At 42.8% G+C, this 19,265-nt stretch overlaps 1 protein-coding gene across 1 annotated transcript in view; it reads left to right on the top strand.

The window, feature by feature from the left end:
* Ppm1h (protein phosphatase, Mg2+/Mn2+ dependent 1H) overlaps positions 1-19,265 on the top strand; it is a 261,180-nt gene that overhangs the window by 213,642 nt on the left and 28,273 nt on the right. Inside the window, exons 7-8 of the mRNA XM_005328684.5 lie at positions 3,744-3,807; positions 7,351-7,458. Coding sequence (XP_005328741.1) covers positions 3,744-3,807; positions 7,351-7,458 — 172 coding nt within the window. The remainder of the gene's footprint in view (positions 1-3,743; positions 3,808-7,350; positions 7,459-19,265) is intronic.

Consider the following 19,265-nt stretch of genomic DNA (forward strand, 5'->3'; position numbering starts at 1 on the left):
GATTAGGTTAACTCTCATAACCCAGTCATTTCACCTAAACTTTCTCACATATGTGAGCTTTTCAGGGACACTTAATATCTAAACCATAACAGGTATATTTTCTGGGAAAGCCTGAGTCTGGCTTTGTGGCCACTAACTTGGTATGTGATCTTGATCTCCCTGAGACTCAGTTTCCTCATCTGTAAAATTAGACATTGCAGGGTCTCAGATTTTGGACACTCTAAATAAGCACCAAGCCCAGTGCCTGGCATGTAGAAAGTGCTCAGTAAATCATAGTAGTTATTATTGTTAGTTAGTCTTAATTACACAAAGTCTAATTAAGTTGCCCATTTTAACTCTCAAGGATTTTTTTTTTTTTTAGTTGTTGATGGACCTTTATTTTATTTATTTATATGTGGTGCTGAGAATCGAGCCCAGTGCCTCACACATGCCAGGGAAGTGCGCTACCACTGAGCCTCAGCCCCAGCCCTGAACTCTCAAGGGTTTTGTGTTGCTCCTTTTGGTGCTGGGAAATGAACTCAGGGCCTTGCACCTGGTAAGCACATGCTCTACCACTACACCCTAGCCCCAGGTATTTTATATTTTTCACTCAAGAACTCCTCTTTACTGTAGATGGGAGTCCACTTACATTTATACGATGAACTCTGCTTGGGACCCAGAAAGACTTAGACAAGACAGTGTGTTTTACTTTGTCTCTTGATTCACAATTTTTATCCTTGTCCTTTCTTGTCAGGGGAGAAGGGAGGGTACCTGATTGAAAACCTACACAGACAGACACAGAATAAATCTTCCTTTTCCAAGGTTATCATTTCTATTTTTAATTTTTTGTTGTTCCCAAATACTAAAAAAAAAACAGAAGCTAAAATATGATATTAAAATTTTCAGTTGCCTTGGTCCCAAGAGTGACAACTGCAAGATGAGTGTTTGTCTTTCAGAGCTGTGGTAATGTGGACCTCGTGCTCCTGAAAGTCTCTGCCCTGGGAGAATTTGATTACCTGGGCTTGTGGTGGGATCAGAGATCAGTTTTCTTACTGCCTTTTCAAGTCAGTTCAGAGTGCTCTGAGCCAGTCTCTCGTGTGCTGTAAGCAATATCCTGTCCTTGATTCTAAAGCTGCTGCCTCCTGCCTCCTGTCTAACTCCACACTCTGGGGCCTGGATCTCAAATTCAGGCCTCCTCTGCTTATAGAGCCCACCGTACCCTTTTCTGTCTGCATCTGTCTTCTCTCTGTTCACACCTCCCTCTCTACAAGTCCTGCTCCTGCCGTTTCAGGACCTATTCTAGTGTCAACTCTCCCCCCTCCTTGGAGCCACACAATCCGTCCCCTTAAAAGTCAAGATGATGAGGGGTATGTTGCTTAACTCAACTTGAATGTTAACTCAATGGATCTTGATCTACAACAGGGATCTTAACCTTGGCTGCACATTGGAATTGCCTGGGAAGCTTTAAAAACTCCTGATACCTGAGCCCCACCAGAGATTCTGCTTTCGTTGTCTGACGTGAGGTCTAGTCACTGGACATTTTAAAGCCCTTCCAGGTGATTCAGTGTACAGCCAAGGTTGGGATCCACAGGTCTACAACCCAGCCAATTCTAAAACTGGAGCTGGACTCTAACAGTAGCTTTATTTGTTCCCCAAGTGACTTGTGTGCCACAGTGTTTAAAATAGTTCATGTGAATATATAAAACATCAAAGTGGTGCTTTTCCCCCTTTGTGCTAGTTGGGTAGGTTTGGGGGAAGGAAATAGTAGAGCTCCTTTTTTGAAAATTAAATTCCTAGATTACCTCTTGGCTGTCTTGACAGGAATAGCAGCAACCACCTGCCTTTATTGAGCTCTCATTACTTCCTCGGCTCAGCATATGCATTGTACCAGTGTAGTCCTCATAACAACCCCGTGAGTGAGTCCTAATTTTGGCTTTATTTGATTAACGAAGACCCTGAGGTCCAGAGAACACTGTACTGAACTTGAGCCCAGGTACATTAGCTGCCAAAACCTCTCTAATTCTGTATCCCTGGGGAAGAATGGTGTATCCAAATAGCTTCCTGGACAATAAGGATGAACTTGCTTAACTTTGGGGTTGCACATTTTTATTAAGAGGTAACCTCTTTGTTTTTAAAATTAATTTATTTATTTGTTATTCCAATTTGTTATATATGACAGCAGAATGCATTACAATTCATATTACACATACAGAGCACAATTTTTCATATCTCTGGTTGTATACAAAGTGTATTCACACCATTCGTGTCTTCATACATGTACTTAGGGTAATGATGTCCATCTCATTCCACCATCTTGTCTACCCCCATTCTTCTCCCTTCCCCTCCCACCCCTTTACCATATCTAGAGTTCATCTAATCCTCCTATGCTCCCCCTCCCAATCCCACTATGAATCAGCATCCTTATATCAGAGAAAACATTTGGCATTTGGTTTTTTGGGATGGGCTAACTCCACTTAGCATTATATTCTCCAACTCCATCTATTGACCTGCAAATACCATGATTTTAATCTCTTTTGTTGCTGAATAATATTCCATCATGTATATGTACCACAGTTTCTTTATCCATTCATCTACTGAAGGGCATCTAAGTTGGTTCTACAGTTTAGCTATTGTGAATTGGGGGTTGCACATTATTTAAATTGAGTTTCATTCTTTTGTTTATTAAGAGCTTCCATAAATCTGATTTCGTATTCACTCCCAGGTTGTCTGAGTGTAGCTGGGACTGGGAGGCTATTTAATAAATTGGATTTCTCCATGCACTCAGGAGGCTCTTTTAGAAAAGCAGCTACTTGAAACACCTAACCTGTCCTTTCTTTTAGTCTTTGAAAACTTTTTTGGCCTTGTTTGATTAATGAAGATCCTGTGGTCCAGAGAACACATCATTTTCAGGTGGTTCATAAGCAGCAATAACCCCATTTTGCAAAAGGGGAAACTGTTGTGCCAAAATATTAGTAACAACTGCTGCTAATTGGCTTTTAATAAGTACAGGCTCTGTGCCAAGCTCTTTATTATTATCCATATTTTACAGATGAGGAAACGAAAAATGAAAAAAGGTGAATGTACTGGCTCAGGGTGATATAGCCAATAATCAGGCACGAGATTTATTTGCTTATTTGTTTTTAACTTGCTAACCAGCAAAATTGCAAGACCTGGATTTCATATGCAAGTGGGACATTTGAACAACCGTGTCTGAAACAGACTCTTGAAATGCAAACTGGATTTTTTTTATTGTGTGCCTAATGGCCATTTAGAAGTTATTGTGAAACGAAAAACTTTCTGCCAACCTTGAATATCATCCTGAGATTAAACAGGTTCTAAATACTCCTTTTGCAGTCATCTCAATGCCAGGCTGCTTTGGTGTGACAAGCCCCTGCAGGTGAGAACTGGTTCCTAGAGCATATCACACTCCATCCACCTCAGCTCTGGTGCTTCACGGTTGCAGATTGATGATGAAGATCCACTATCTGCTCCTGGGTCTCCCCCAATCACAAAGACACTAAGGAGAAAAGCCCAGTTCCCCTTCTCACCATGATGAATATGCCAACTTATTCTTTCCATCTTAAGCATAAGACACACATGCGCAATGCTGTAAGGAGAACAACTCCGTGGAATAAAAAGGAAAGAGTCAGTGTGGAAAACAGATGGGGTCTCAGGGAAGATGAAGGGCCCGGCAACCTATGTCAAGGCAGAGGGTTATTAACTGAGTGCAACCCTTTTCTACAGTGTTGTTTATCCCCCTACAGGGCATACAAAACCATTGAAGATGATGACTTGAAGTTTCCCCTCATATATGGAGAAGGCAAGAAGGTAAGTGCCTGTGCTTCTCAGGATTGAGAGAAGCCTGTGTCCCCTTGTTGCTCTGCATGGCCTGTGGCAGCAGCTCGTCATTTTATAGCTTTCCCAGCTTGAAAGAATGCCACATCCATCATCCTTCAGGCCACCTGTCTTGAAGGTCCAAGAAGTGGCAGGATTGTAGAAAAGGAGGTGGGTGGTAAACACCAGGGATGAAAGTCAATTTTGTGAAAATAACGTCCCCCTTCCCAGTCCATTTTTACAGTGTTGAAACATGACTACTTTCACAAATATCATTTCATTTTATATCTGACAGCAGACTAGGAGGCACATCCATTTGCTAGAGGAGACAGCTGGAACCGTAAGGTTAAAACAGCTCAGGCAGAGCTGCACAGCCAGCCAGGGGCAGCTCCAGAAGTGAGCTATGGCTGTCTGTCCCCTTCTACCAGTTTCTTGCTCCACCATGGAAGCTGAGGCTCCACCTCAGAGCCTCACTATAATTAAGCTATAGCATCCCATCAACCAGAGCCCAACTGAGGAGGCGAACACTATCATCAGCTGGGCCCCAGTCAGAAGCCAGAACTGAGTAGCACAGGGTTGAACCAAAAGAAGGACTGGAGATCTTCAGATGCTCTGTGAGCAGATATTGGAGGAGACTGAAATCATGGAGGAAAGATGAGAAAGCTTTGAAGCCCAATTAGAATAAACGCCTTCTAAATCTTTGCTTTCTTCCTCTCAACACTAATACATTTCAACTCAGTACTAAGTGTTCGAAATAGAAGTGAAATGTGGTCACATGAAGAAGAATCTTCAACTGAAATTTTTTTCAGCATTTGATAATGTTATCAAGAAAAGCGACTGACGAGAAAACCAAAGCACGCCTTCCTGCGCAGAACATATGTGGGCTGTGTGTGTGTGTGTGTGTGTGTGTGTGTGTGAAAGAGAGAGAGCACACAGAAAAGTTTTCATTGGTGTAGCCCCTCCATGATCCTAAGGGAAGGAGGCATTTCATGAATGAAAGCAAAACATGAATATCTGACCCAGGTGGGGATCATTTTAAATGTGGCCTTCATTGACCATGTCTGGCTTAGAATCATGACAGGGCCCAGCTCTGTTCCTGAAAGAGTATGTGTTCTTCAGTACGATAGGTGCCATCAATGTGCCTCATGGTTCAGGTCAGTGACCTGCACTTGCTTCTGCAGCTCTTTGTGGGGCTGAGATTCTCAGCATTACCCTGCTTTCTCCAGTGAGTTCCAGTAAGACCACATTCTGTTATCTTTGTAGCCCTAGTGCCTGCCCAGCCTGGCCCCGACACATGGAAGACCTTCAATAAATGCCTAAGTATGAAGTTAAGTTGTGCAATTCTGTTCAGTAAACTTTCAGTGCAGCAGAAAAATGGACTGATGTGTTCTTAGAAGGTTATCAGCAAGGAGATTTAAAGGGTCAAGGATTTCTTCCAGTTCAGGTCATGAAAACATCATGTTTCTCAAGCATTTCAGTTAGTTAAGGCTTGACAGTCCTATGATGAGCAGCTGGCAAGTTCTGTCATTGTACCTGTCGGCCTGTTTAAAAGCTGATGTGGGCTGGGGGGTATAGCTCAGTGGTAGGAGTGCTTGCAAAGAGCATGCTCCATCCAGGCACTAAGATTGATCCCCAGCACTGCAAAGACAAACTTAAATAAATACAACTTAAGTAAATAAATGCAAGCCACTGTGTCTCCTCTTGACTTTTATTGGTGGCCTCTCTGTGACCCAAAGTAGTGCACCATCCCTGTCTGAGGCCTCCATGATTTCAGGCAGTTCCCTCTAGAACATTCATGGGGGTTTTTTCTCTGGATGCCTACTCCTACACAGGAGGCTCTGAGTGCTTTCACAGCTGTTACTTTTTATTTCCAGAAACGCTATTAAGATTTGTGTGGGTAACACCTGTATGCTTTGTAAACAAGTTCAGGAACTTGCAGGAACATCAGATTTCTTTGAACTAAAACACAGGCATGTGCTTTTTCCAGCCAGAGAAGCTGCCCTGGCAGGGAGAGATGCAAGGGCCACAGGGGACTCAGAATCTTCACAGTTCACCATGAACACCTCTTAGCTGGAAGGAAGTCTGTCCAGACTCCCAGCAGAGCAGAGGTTTCTGCAGCCTGACTGACCAGAGGTCCCCAAGCTTCACATGTCATGTTTGCATTTTGACTCTGGCCCTTACCCTTTCTACTCAGATACTTTCTGGTTTGAGACCAGCTCCAAAATGCCCAGCCCTTTTGGAAAACGAGGATGAAGGTGAAGACAAAGTATTGTATCGGACAATGGATTGTATTGATTCTTAGCCATTATTTACTTCATCCGTACCCCTGTGAGGGTTCTTACTACTCAAGGACTAGAGGGAGGTTTCAAGCTCAGGTCTTTGTACCACGACATTACATGGAATATAGTATTGATGACCTAAGTGTTCGGCCACTGGGCTCCATTTCACCCAGTTCATTTTGACTTGCATTCCCCCTCCCTCTGAGTCTGCCTGTCTCGATGCTATCCAACCTTCAGCACGAAGCTTAGTGCTACCTCCTCCAGGGGACTTTCTTAGCAGAATTTTTATCTCCTGTAAACTCACATAGTCTTCATTGTCCACATGTCCTTCAGTACTTGACCATATTTCCTATGTTATTAGTTAGACATTACCTCTCATGTTCCTTACCAAGCTCCTTTATAGTAAGGATGAGGCCTTAGAAAATTGTGTCCCCTATCACTTAGTGGGTGCTCAGTAAATGTTTGGGTACATCACATCTATGGCATCTCAGGAGATAGTTAAGCAGACTGTACAGATATTAGAATACTAGTGTTGCTTCCTTAAAACATTTTTTAAAACCCAGCAATTTGAACAAAGCTTGAGTTCTCAGCCCAGAGGTCTCTGGGTAGCTACTGCAGTAGTGAAATTTTGTTCCTGTCCACCCAGAGGGAATTTGGAACACTGAAAGGATAGATCACAGAGTTGCTAAGAATTTACTTTTTCTAGTCATAAAGCCTAACAGTGAGCTTTGGGAGGACAGGAGGGTCCTCTGATGTTTTTTTTTGTTTGTTTGTTTTGCTAATACCTATCACAGAGCTAGGGACAAACCTGGGGCTCAGCAAATACTTGTAGTGTGGATGTGTTACAGAAGGATGGATGGATGGATGGATGGGTGGATGGGTGGATGGATGGATGGATGGATGCTGTTGGGTTTGGTATGAACTGATTTTAGTAACTGCAGACATTACACATGGATTGGAGTTAGTTTATTGAGCACTCTTCTCTCCAGTCTCTACAAAAGAAAGCTGCAAAGAGACAACAGCAACTCAATAAGGTTAGGATAATTGGTAGAAAAACCATTCCTCAAATACAGAAGTGATTTTGTGGCACTATTCCTTGGTAACAACTACCCATATAAGTTAACAGCAAGGGACATGGAAAGATGGGCAGGAGTAATTGGACAATTTTTTTCATCATTCTTAGCCCATAGCCGCTGGAGTGTGATAAGATGTTTTCACGCTGTATTTATTTCTGATGATCCTCTGTTTATACTCCTAGGCCCGGGTAATGGCAACTATTGGAGTGACCAGGGGACTTGGGGACCATGACCTGAAGGTGCATGACTCCAACATCTACATAAAACCATTCCTGTCTTCAGCTCCAGAGGTACCATTTGAGGTTTTTATTTGTATTTTGAACTATAAAATATTTTTTTCATTTTTCCTTTCCTGACTCTCCCCCCATGTCCAGTCAGCAGCCAGCTCGCGTTGCATGTGCTTCTCAGTGTCTCTCGTCACTCCATTCTCACTTTGACTACCCTAGTTCATTCCCTCGTCACCTCCTGCCCAGAGAGCTGCACAGTCTCCCTCTCTGCCTCCTTCAGTCCATCCCACAGATTGCAATCAGGGGAATTTTCCCAGAGAACTCCTCTGACTCCTAATTGCTCAGAAACCTTCAATGTACCCCATTGGCTTGGAGAATCAAGCCAGACTCGTTCAGTTGGCGTGCAAGCCTTGTTGTAATTTTGGTCCAACTTTCTAATCTGATCTTTGTTCCCCTGCATCAGCCAAGTGAATTTGTTTCCTGTACATGACCTTTAATTTTCCAACATTTGTTTAAAACTACTCCGTTTGCCATGACTGTCCTTCCTCCTGACCTCCAAATATACAGTTGTTTTTCTTTGTGGTTGAGCTCAGGTGATTGTCCTATGAGGGCTTTTCTGATTTTCCCCTACCCCAACCAGAAGTAATGTCTTTGCCTACTCCTGACACACAGTGAGCTTTGCCCTGTAATGGCATTTTCACTTACTGTCTTACATCACAATTATTCAGGTATGCCTTATCCTCTCGTTAGATTTTAATTACCTGGAGAACTTGCATCATTCAAACGCTGTTTAAAGAAGTTAAATCAAAAAACATATTGAACATACATGTGGTTTTTTAAAACTCAAGTTTCCTACAGGACTGGAAACCTTAACAGTTCAATGTTCACTTGCAGAGTACATCAGTTAGAAAAGATTTTGCTTCCATGTTATAGAAAATTCTCTTAGTGATTTAGACATTGATCTTTTTTTACATAATAAGAAGGCTGGAATTTGGTAGCTCCTAGTGCAGGTTCTGATTCTCAGCTGTGCCAGAGCTGGTATCCCTATAGTTTTCTGGTTTTTCTTTCATGGTTGCAAGGTGGTGGCAGCAACCCCCAGTATAACATTCTCATGAAAGACAGGAAGGAGAGGCAGCATCAATCCAGCACATTGACTTGCATCTCATTGGCCAGAGCTGTGTCACATGACTTCTCCTAGGCTGTAAAAGGCAGGGGAGGGGGGTACTTTACCAGTTTCTGTAGTAGAGGAGAAAGAAGGAGTGAGTTAGAAGGCCTTATAGTGAAACTGAGTAGTAAACCCAGGCCTCACACTGGAAATGCCAGAATGTTTAGATATACTCCACCTGTATGTTTTTTCTCAAGAATAGGTGCTGGGTTTTTGGTTTCGCGGTTTGGTTGGTTGGTTTTTGATTGGCAGTTGAACACAGGACCTTGCAAGCTCTAACACTGACCTGTGCCCCCAGCTTCTGATGCTGGCTTTGGGGAGGGAGGTTTGTTTTGTTTTTATATTTGGTTTTTAGATAGGGTCTTGCTAAATTGCCCAGGTTGGCCTCAAACTCAGGATTGTTCTGTCTCAGCTGCCCAAGAAGATGAGATTAGAAGCACAAGTCACCAGGCCCCTGCTCTGTAGGTGCTCTTTTAATGAAGGCTCTTTTGATTGGAGGAAGCAAAAACCCACTCCAGCTAACACCAAAAGAAAAGGAGATACTTACTTAAATTATATTGGAAGAGATGCTCACGGTGTCTCGCAAAGGAGTCTTTGAACATCCAGACTTTATGGTAGAGTGATTCTAGAATCAGAGCGGCCCTGGAGAGTTACCATACCAGGAATCTGTCAGCCTTTGTGAGAGAGTTCTGCCATTAATGTGGCCAGCCACATTCCATATGTCTCTGCTACCAATCAACCTATCTTCTCAGTCTCCCCAGTCCAGATTTCTAGAGCGGAGCCTACTTGGCCCAACTTACCTTTTATACAAGTCCACAGTTGTCTTCCCAGACCCTTCAGAGCATATGTCCACACCAGTCAGTGCCTTCTATGGACACAAACAGCCATCTTGGCCTAATGCCAGGTTTCTGTTCTGGCGACTGAAAGGCTCAGGGGTCACTCTAGTTAAACTGGGCTGACTGGGCTGCACAAAATAACCACACAAGACACACAAATACCTTTTTCTTTGGGGTCGCTGTGACGGCTTCTCTGACCTTAAGGGTCTGCAGAAAGAGAGAGCACGCGCTGACCCCTTTTATTGAGGAGAAGCTATTCAAATGAGGCAAGGGGGTCAGGTTTCAGGGGGCTGAGTCTATCTTCATGATGTCCACTGTCAGCAGGTTGACTGACACCTGGGTAGGCCACACCCAAGGGCACAGTAAGAGGAGGCGACACACACAAGGCACTTCCATGGAAGATTCTATCCTAAACAGGGCAAGGGGTTATATTACAAAGGAACAGGTGGAGCTGTAGGGGCTGTAGCAAGACACACCCATGCACAGGACACGACCCTCGAACCCAAGAAGGGTGGAGAAAGCTCTGTCACATTTCTGTGGCTGAGCGCCTCAGCACCCAGCCGGGGAGTGTGACTCAGTCAGGTGTACGGTTGGTCTCCCACAGCCTAACCCTTTGGCAGGGCTGTGAGCAGGATAGTTCCTTTAGAGTCCTTTAGAGCTTAAACTGGCATCTAAAACTCTTCTAGATACAGGGCCTAATAGGTCACTGAGAGGGAAATCTCTAGTAAACATTGAACTTGGAAAAAAACAGACATTTCCTGCCATCACCCAGGATTTTAAATGAGGTCAGCTTGGTAGAAATAACCATTGCTCAAGAGCCTACAGATATTCTCTTTGAAACCTCACAGCAATTGTGCATAGTCAGGATCATTACTATAGAATGGCCCCCAGAAGCTGGTGGGTTCCTGGTCTCTCCTGGCCCACATCATGGATGTTGTTATCATGAATCTCTGCTAAAATGACTTCCCACCAGAAAAAAGGAATAAGTAGGGACCTTGAACTCTGTTTCTTTGAACTCTGCTGAGGATGGGACTTGTAACTTGACTCAGATATTTCTATTTTTTCCCCTTGGATGAGAGGCATTTATCAGACATGTTAAATGGCACCTTCTCTTTCTACTTTCCAGAACTATCTGGAGATCTCAGGAAACCCTAGTTAACCATTTTGCTTCTTAAAGCAGACTGAAAACCTCCTTTTCACTCCCCTCCCCATATACACATGTAAATACCTTTAATATAAGGTGAGAAGAAGCTCAATGTGGTTAGAAGGAGAATCTCTATGTTGTTAGACCTCTTAATCACTGTGCTACTGTTGATTCCAGGAAAAGGTCTACTCTTTGAAAATCTACTCTTTTAGCAATTTTAAAACCTATAATACCTATAGTCACCAGTGCTATGCAGTAGATTCCCTAAAATGTATTCTTCCTGTTTAACTGACCCTTTTTACCCTTTGAACCTCTCCCTGCTACCCACCCAATATACTAAGGTTTGACAGTATCTCATTTAATCCTCATAATAGCCCTGTGAGCTCTTCTACTCATTTTACAGATTGGGAAATTAGAACTCAAGGAAATAAAATAACTCCCCCAAAGTTGCACAGTTATTAAGTAGCACTTAATAACAGTTATTAAGTAGTACTTGTACCTAGGTCTATCTAATGAGATCAAGGATTGTAGGAGAGAGAGCCAAGTTCAAGGAAATTTCTATGGCCACAGTCCTAGTGACCCACAGGGTACTTGCTCAGAGGGCTCTATAGGGGGTACCTTTGTCTTGAACCTAAGAGAGCAGCTTTTTCTTGACACCTTGGAGGACAGACTTTCTCAAAGAAATACTATTGGCTTTGGACTGAAGTAATAGAGTAGAAGAGGTGACTGGGAAAGGCAGTAGTGACTCTGTGTGTGTGTGTGTGTGTGTGTGTGTGTGTATGCAAACCTAGGCCAGAAGAATTGTGCAAAATAAGATTGCGTACCTACAATTTAGCTTAATGGATATGTACTGTATATCCTAAGATTCTCTTACACGAGATTAAAATTGTTGTACATTTTAAATACTTCCAGATGGAGAGGGCTTAGCCAGAGCCAGGAAAGTGGGGAAGGGTGCCATTAGAAGGGGGGGAGAGGAACAGCTTTGGTTGGCTACTATGGAAGAGAACAGAAAAAGCAAGATAGGTTTAGGGACCACTCCTCACCCCCATCCCCAAATGCTGGGGCTAAAATACTCTTTGCCCAGGGGAAGAGTGATAAGATCATACCCAAGAGAAATGGCTGGGGCACTTTTGCTGGGCATCCAGAAAGCCAGGTTAACATGTTTAAATATCTCATGAAGACTGACTCCTCCCTGTATTCATTACTGCCCCCCTCCGCCCCCACTTTCCAACTGTACTTCCTAAGAACATTCCCCTGCTAAGTTTTGTCTTTGCCAAGCATGGATCTTTATTTCACATTTGGTTCTAAATTTCAAACCTAGCTCAGTCTGGTAGTTTTAACGGTTGGGGCTGGGTGGGGGGTGGGGGAGAGTGAGGGTGAGGAAATGTGATTTAGTTCTAAGAAAAGGGGCTCAAAAATCTTCTTGGAAATTAGCATTGTTCCCATTCATCACTGTAGCTCTTAATTTGATTTGATGAGTTAAATATAAATAAATCAAAAACATGTGGGTCAAATTTATGTAAAAAATGTACAGGGGTTTAAAAATTAGAGAAGGGTTTCTAGCCAAACACATTTTCGGTTTCTCTGAACACAAGGCGCTGGAAAAATCTCCAGTTTGCCAAACCTGAAGAGCAGCCGCCAGGTTTGCTGAGTCTCCCTCAAACCTTCCGCTGGGGTAGAAGGCAAGGATTTCTGGCCAAGCCCTGAATTCCATAAGAGGCCCCGCCAAGGGAGCTGAGGCCTGCTGCTGGCTGTGGCTCCAAGTGCAGGGTACGAGCCTTCTCTGTTGACAGCACTGAGTTTTCTGTGTGTGGCAGCACAGGCTGCAGCCCCTGCCCTAGCAGAAAGAAAACCTCCCCAGCCAGGTCACCATCTTCTTGCTGATGAAGCTCACTGAAACTTTTGTGCATCCTTAAAAAAAAGAGTTCAAGTGGAGAAGAAAGGCATGTGTTCACTCATAGGCCCCAGAGCCCAGGCCCTCCATGTTCCTGTATTTTCAAACAATTCTCCCACCTCCATCCAACACACACAATATGTCCTATGACTCAGGCAGCTTGGCACCAGCCTGCAGCTTCAACTTCCAGATGTTCTCTGCTCCACACCCGTTTGTGGCCTGTGACAGGCCCTGTGTACAGCCAGGATTCTTCTTAATTTCACCCTTCTTTCCAGCCTCCAGTCCAAGACAGTGCTGTTGCTTTAGCCCCAGTTGAGGCTCTTGGAAGAACAGGGCCTTTTTCTGTTTGGGAGCCAACTCCTTCCCCCACTCAGCAGTTCCCTCTTCTTCTTGTCCCTGCCAGACAGAACCCCCACGGAGCCTGATTTTTCTCTCTGCTTCATTTTTTCCTCCTCTTAATTTTCAGGATTCCGATCAGCTATTTTTTGTTCATTCGTTTGTTTTGTTTTGTTTTTAATGGCTCTAGGTCACTCATTTAGCTCATTCTTGGACTTTTTTATCTAGATAATATATTTTTTTTTTATCTGAAATAGCCTTCTCTAAAAGAACAGACAGGATCCAGCCCTGGCACCAGTGGCCGGAACACATAATTCCGCCTGCCTTTCCTCTTGGGGAATGCAGGGGGTGGGGTGCAAAAAGGCCTACATTGACAAGTTATGGAGAAAAGCAAAGAAGAACATGGGTGAGATTGCTGGCATGAGGTCAAAGGTAGCCAGTAAATAATATTCCCCTTCCCTCCCAGCTTTTGGAAGGCTTCACACTTAGGGATTCCCAATGTTCACTTTGATGTTGAAAGAGAAGGACTATTTTTGTTTAGGACTCATGCTGTGTCCCATGAAAACATGAATAATATTTGAGGCCTTATGTATACATCTTAACATGTGTAGACTTCTGATTCTTGGTGGCTTTGTGTACCCCAAGCCAAAATCTGGTTTGGGGAAAGAGCATGTTTTGTATATTTTGTGCTTTCTGTAGTCTGGCCAGGTCATAAGAAACAGTATGGGTATATGATATGGCTGTGCTATAGGAATTTAAGCAGAATATGATTATATATACAGTGCATAAACATAAATAGGTGAAAAGGTGTATATGGGACTGAGCATCTTGAAGTTTTCAAAAAGGGCAGCAGCCATTACTTATGTGTTTTGTTTTGTTTTAGGTTTTTTAGTGCTGGGGAGTGAACCCAGGGGTGCTCTACCACTGAGCTACATCTCTGGCTCTTTATATTTTTATTTTGAGACAGGGTCTCACTAAGTTGCTAAGTCTAGCCATAAACTTGTGATCTTCCTGCTTCAGCCTCCCAAGGAGTTGGTATTAGAGGATTACACTGCACCTGGCCAGAAATTCTCTTTGGCTGACACCTGAGGAAACACTTATTTTTTGAGATTCTGTAGACCTCTCAGAATAACCTTAGGGATTGCAGTATGATAGAGTAGAGGAAAAAACTCAGCCTGGGACTCAGTCTTGGCTCAAAGCTCTGTCTCTACGGTTTACTAGCCAAGTGACTTTGAGAGAGTTACTTAAGTCTCAACTTCCTCTTCAGTTAAAAAGGAGGACAATAGGGTTGTTATATGAAGAAAACCAAGGGGAAAACATGAAATGGCAGATGTGAAGTACTTAGCACACAACCTGGCATAATAAATAATATCTCCTACTCCATCAAAACCACAAGATTTCAGTGGCTCTTTCTACAGGGATCATGAGTAAAACACTGGAGAACATGTCCTCACAGAATTAGAATTTAGGGCCAGTTGGAAGGTAAGATTTGCTAAAGAATAATTAGCCATAAACCCTGTTTCTTGTGTCCTAAGGGACAAAAGGAGTTTAGATAAGGGAGGGAGAGCTATATCATCTAAAGAAGAGAGGAATAAGTAGGACAAGAAAAAGAAGGAAGTCAGAGTGAGTTTGGTATGAAATAAAATTTGCCTTAGGGAGTCACTGAGTTTGGAAGATTAGCTGGAAGGGCTATTAGCTGTAATAAAGCTGATTACTGCAGAGGTGCTTGAACTGGACCTAAGGAAGCAAGGGAATATCTTAGCTTGTAACAGCATGTAGGCGGGAGAGATCCTGGAGGGTGGGGAGCTACAGGCAGTAGCCTGTGTCACTATGTGACAGTGACAAATGTCACTCTGTGACAGTGGCTGGAAGTCCAAGATGGCTCACTCGGATGAGTGGCAGTTGATGTTGGCTAGCAGTTAAGAGATCAGCTGAGATAGCAATGCATAGCCAAACTGCATGGTTTGAGTCGTAGCATGGCAGCTGGATTCTGAGAGTCACAAGAGCAAGTGATTCAAGAGTCCCAGATTAGTCTTAAGACCTAGCCTCTGAAATCCATAACGTCACACTGCCATATCCTGATGGTCAAGGAAGTCACCGAGGCCAGCCCACATCTGAGGAGAGGGGCAGTGGAAGTCCCTTCTTGATGTGAGGAGCACCGTGCTTGTTAAAAAGGAGGGGAGGAACTGACAGCAGTTTTCTGGGAGACTTCCTGTGAGAGCCTTCCTGTAAAAATGCCCTCTTTTGCTCTGAAGTCTTGAGAATTAAAGTAATAACCTAATAATCTACTTTATAGTACAAACTACAAGTCAATAAGTTACCTGTTTAGATAATTAAGAAAGGAAATCCAATTTGATATGTAAAAGGCAGATTTATGAAAATGCGAATTGAATTTAAGTATTGGAGACTGTGGCTCAGATCAGGTCCTACAAGTCCTGCTTGTTGCTGGAAAATGTAGAATGTTCTAGATGGAGAGGAGAAGCAAGGTCACAATCAGAAAACATTTTTCTAAACATTTGTCTGAGAAAAGGAAGATTAGAATCCAAGTTTCCAGCGATTAATTGTGGTTTCTTTTCTCATTCATAATAAGCATTCATGTTAGTATGTGAATTTGTATTCATAATTACTTTTGTGTTATTTTTCTTAAAGAGAATCCAGTCCCCAGAATTATATAAACGTCATCCATCACCACAAAGAATGGATCCCCCTGTGCAAAGGGAAAATAAGAAGTTTTAAGGACACTTTGGTTTCATAAAACAGTCAGATTTAACAGTTTTCTTAATTTCCTCATTAGTCTTGAATATCTGCAATATCTCATATTTCCAGGTCCTCAGCTGGGGTGATGTGGCCATGGGGGCCAAGTGTCCCCCTTCCTACAATCACCATTATTTTGAACGTCGGGTATGGATCACATGTTAAGGGTGTACAGAAGGCCTGGGGTTGTAGCTCAGAGGTAGAGCACTTGCCTAGCATGCGTAAGGCACTGGGTTTGATCTTCAGCACCATGTAAAGATAAAACAAAGGTATTGTGTCCGCTCATAACTACAAAATAAATGTTTTTGTTGTTTTATTTGTTTTTAAAGATTGTACAGAAACTACTCTCTATGATTCTGGGACACTCTAACCTTACCTGTAAGAAACTTCATGATTTGGGCTGCTGATTTCTCTAACTGTCAAGCTCAACAGTAAAAAAAAATCACTTGTATGCATCTGCGTGTCATTTACAGAGTTGTTTAGCCAATGACTTGAGGTTTGCCAACCAGCTTTTTTAATAAAACCAAAATTTGAGGTTTATTTTATTTACTCTTAAAACATACTAAAAAAAAAAAAACTTGTTTAGCAACTTATTTATGACCTCACAATAAGAGCCAACCTGGAAGTTTGTGTCAAACTTTTGCTGTCATTAGAGATTATTAGCCTCTGACCCATTACTAAAAAATAATAATTTCATTTGGAAATTTCAGTAAAACATGTTGTACCTTTTTTGCATTATTATTACATTAATGCATGTAAGAATAGTTAGAGAAGTTAGTTTTTAAAAAATGCAAATCCCTGGACTCCACTTCCTGAAAATCTGAATCAATAGGTCTGGGACAGGCCCTGGGAATTTCCACATTTTTAGATAATTCTGAAGCTGGTGACCCAAAGATTGCTCTGAGAAATGCTGTGCTATGCCATTTTGTACTGTGCTTCAGGAACTTGTTTTATAATCCTAAAATGAGCTTGAGAGTCCTCCATACTCTAGTCCTGAACTGTGATTTATTCTTACAACACATGTGGCCAGGCTGGAAGAACCACTCATCTCTGATCCAACATAAGTCTGCTATGACCTGGCTTCTTGCTGCCAGAATAACTGCAATCAGTAGGCTCAACCTTGCTGTACAACAAGTGTGCCACAGTTTACCAGTTTGGTGGCACCTTCTCTTCTCAGGCAACATGCCTAGCAGGTTGTTGACTTAAAATCTCTGAAAACCCACCATGGTAAAAAGAGCCTTGTGAAGTAGTAACAGAGGTGATTCTTTCAGTCCAAGTCACCAGAAGCAGTAGCCAGGGGGAATCAAGAATAGCAGTCATAACATAAGTGACCATAGTACCTATGTATGCCCCAACCATGACTTTTTTTTTTTTTTTGGTACTAGAGATTGAACCCAGGGGTCCTTTACCACTGAGCCACATCCCTAGCCCTTTTATATTTTGAAAAAGAGTCTCACTAAGTTGCTTAAGGCCTTGCTAAATTGCTGAGACTGGCCTTAAACTTGTAATCCTCCTGCCTCAGCCTCCTGAGTCTCTAGAATTACAGACATGCACCAGCATGCCTGGTTTCAACCAGGACATTTTAGATATTCAAAAGGTACAGGCACTGTTAGAAAGCACAAGTCAAAAGCATTGCAGGTAAGGGGCTCTGTGGTCACTCTGTGCCTCTCCTCCCTCCTGAAGGACTGTGATAACTCAACTCATCCACATTGCACTCACAGGCTGGGATTTCTTCTGACCCTTATCACCATAAGTGAGCATTTCACTGAACTCATTCCAATGGGCTTGCTCTTCAAATGATTATTGAGCTAGATTCAAGCCTGCTTGTTTACTAAAGTGTTCAGTGAGCCTTTCACTTGGAGGTGAGCAAGCCATCAGAAACCCAGGGGAAGGCTCGTATCTGGGAGCATCCCAGCAGGTAAGCCTAGTTCCTTCCTGTAGCTTGCCTTATGAAGTCATGAATTACCAGGCTTCATGTGGAGAAAATGGAAGCCTTGTGTTATATAGCCAAGCATCTGATATAACTTCAGGCTGTCTTCTCCGCTGCCTAATATTTTAGCTCATTTAGAAACTTTTTGAACTATTAGATTGTACCCACAATCCAAAGTCAAATGTTTATTTTGTCTGTAGACACCAAAAAGAAAAAAAAAAACCTCAAGAATATCTGTGGCATATTTCTAGTATAAAATTATACCCGCAGCCAAAACAACCAAGTCTTTCTGGGTAGTATGAGCAGCCAGCATATTTGTAATATTTAAATGCTACTTGATTCATTTGTAGCCAATGCTCTGAAGTCATGGGGCCAGTCACATCAAGGTCTAACTCATCCTATGATGACAGAGTCGGAGAATGTTAGAGCCATACGCTTGTCCAGTGGCCACCTAATCCTAACCTTTCATTTCACAAAAAAAGATTTGAGAGGTCAAACCTCATCCCTCACCACTCCTCAGAAGAAATCCAGTTCTATACCTAAACCAAACTAGGAAAGCTTGACATGCATCTATCTCACGTCTCCAGAGTACAGTTCCCTCCCCAAGGAAGGAATATGATGTCCAACTCCTCACCCCAGCAATCTCCCTCTGAGGAGTTGGTACTCCTCGCGTCATTCAGTCCACCCAGCCAGGTGGTCCCAATGCTTTGAAATTGTGAATGAACAGAGTTGGTTTACCTGACTATTAAAGGAGACAGAGGTAGGTCTCAAACTGAATTCTGCCACCAGATTGAGCGTTAGTTTCCTGACCTCATGTAATATACAAAGAAGCACTACAGAGAAGTTGGGTCCAACCTTGGTGACCTGCCAGAATCCTGAGACAATCTGCCTATTTTTATCAAACGGTGAGGAAATATGTTAAGAGTTTTTTCTTCTGATATAAGTGATATATTTCAACTTCTGTGGGCTGAGCTTTTGGTTGTCCCCTTGGAGTAGAGAGGACAAGACTTCATACTCTTTATCCCCTACCACCTACTGGCAGCCTTTACCTTATAAATCACCTTTGGCTTTTCTGCCAGGTACACTGTTGAGAGCCCTCACCACTGTTATTCTAAATGAGATTCTTTTGGAATTGAACCCCAGGTTGCCTGAGCCCAGTCTTATTCCTTTCCTTCCACCACCTAGGTTATACTCGGAGTGATTGCTATGAGATCATAGAGAATAACAAGTAATACATTAGGATTTGCAGTTCCCTTCTGCGTGATCTTCTCTGGCCTTCATAATAGCTTTGTGAGGAAGTTACAGGGGGTGTGACATTATTCATTTTCCTTGTTTTTTTTTTCAATTTAAAAAAAATGATTTCTAAGATGAGGAAAATTTGTGACTTCGGACAAGCCACTTATTTTCTTTAGCTCTCAATTTTCTCATGTGGCTTGTCTGAAGTCACAGAGCTGGCTAGACACAGAGACCTGAAGCCAGGTCTTGTCTCTTGCTCTTTCTCCGCCACAAAGCCAACCCTGAACCCCAGGAGCTCTGCATCCTACATGGAATGCTTCAAAGGAAAATAGGCTTGAAGAATCTGCTGAGCTCATAAAGAGGTAAAGGCTGCAAGGGCATCCCAGAGTAGCAGCAGAGGTTTGGCAAATGGAAGAATGGATGGATTCTTTTTTTTAAATGTGGCTTCAAGACACCCGCGTCAGCTTACAGTCCTATGAGCTCTCTTAACGTGCTACCAAAATATCATCAGTAATAGGACAGAGACAGGGGTGCATATCAGACAAATGCTGAAACAGCAGCCTGCAGCTGAGGGC

Source organism: Ictidomys tridecemlineatus, chromosome 6 (genome assembly GCF_052094955.1).
Source record: "Ictidomys tridecemlineatus isolate mIctTri1 chromosome 6, mIctTri1.hap1, whole genome shotgun sequence".
Taxonomy (NCBI): domain Eukaryota; kingdom Metazoa; phylum Chordata; class Mammalia; order Rodentia; family Sciuridae; genus Ictidomys; species Ictidomys tridecemlineatus.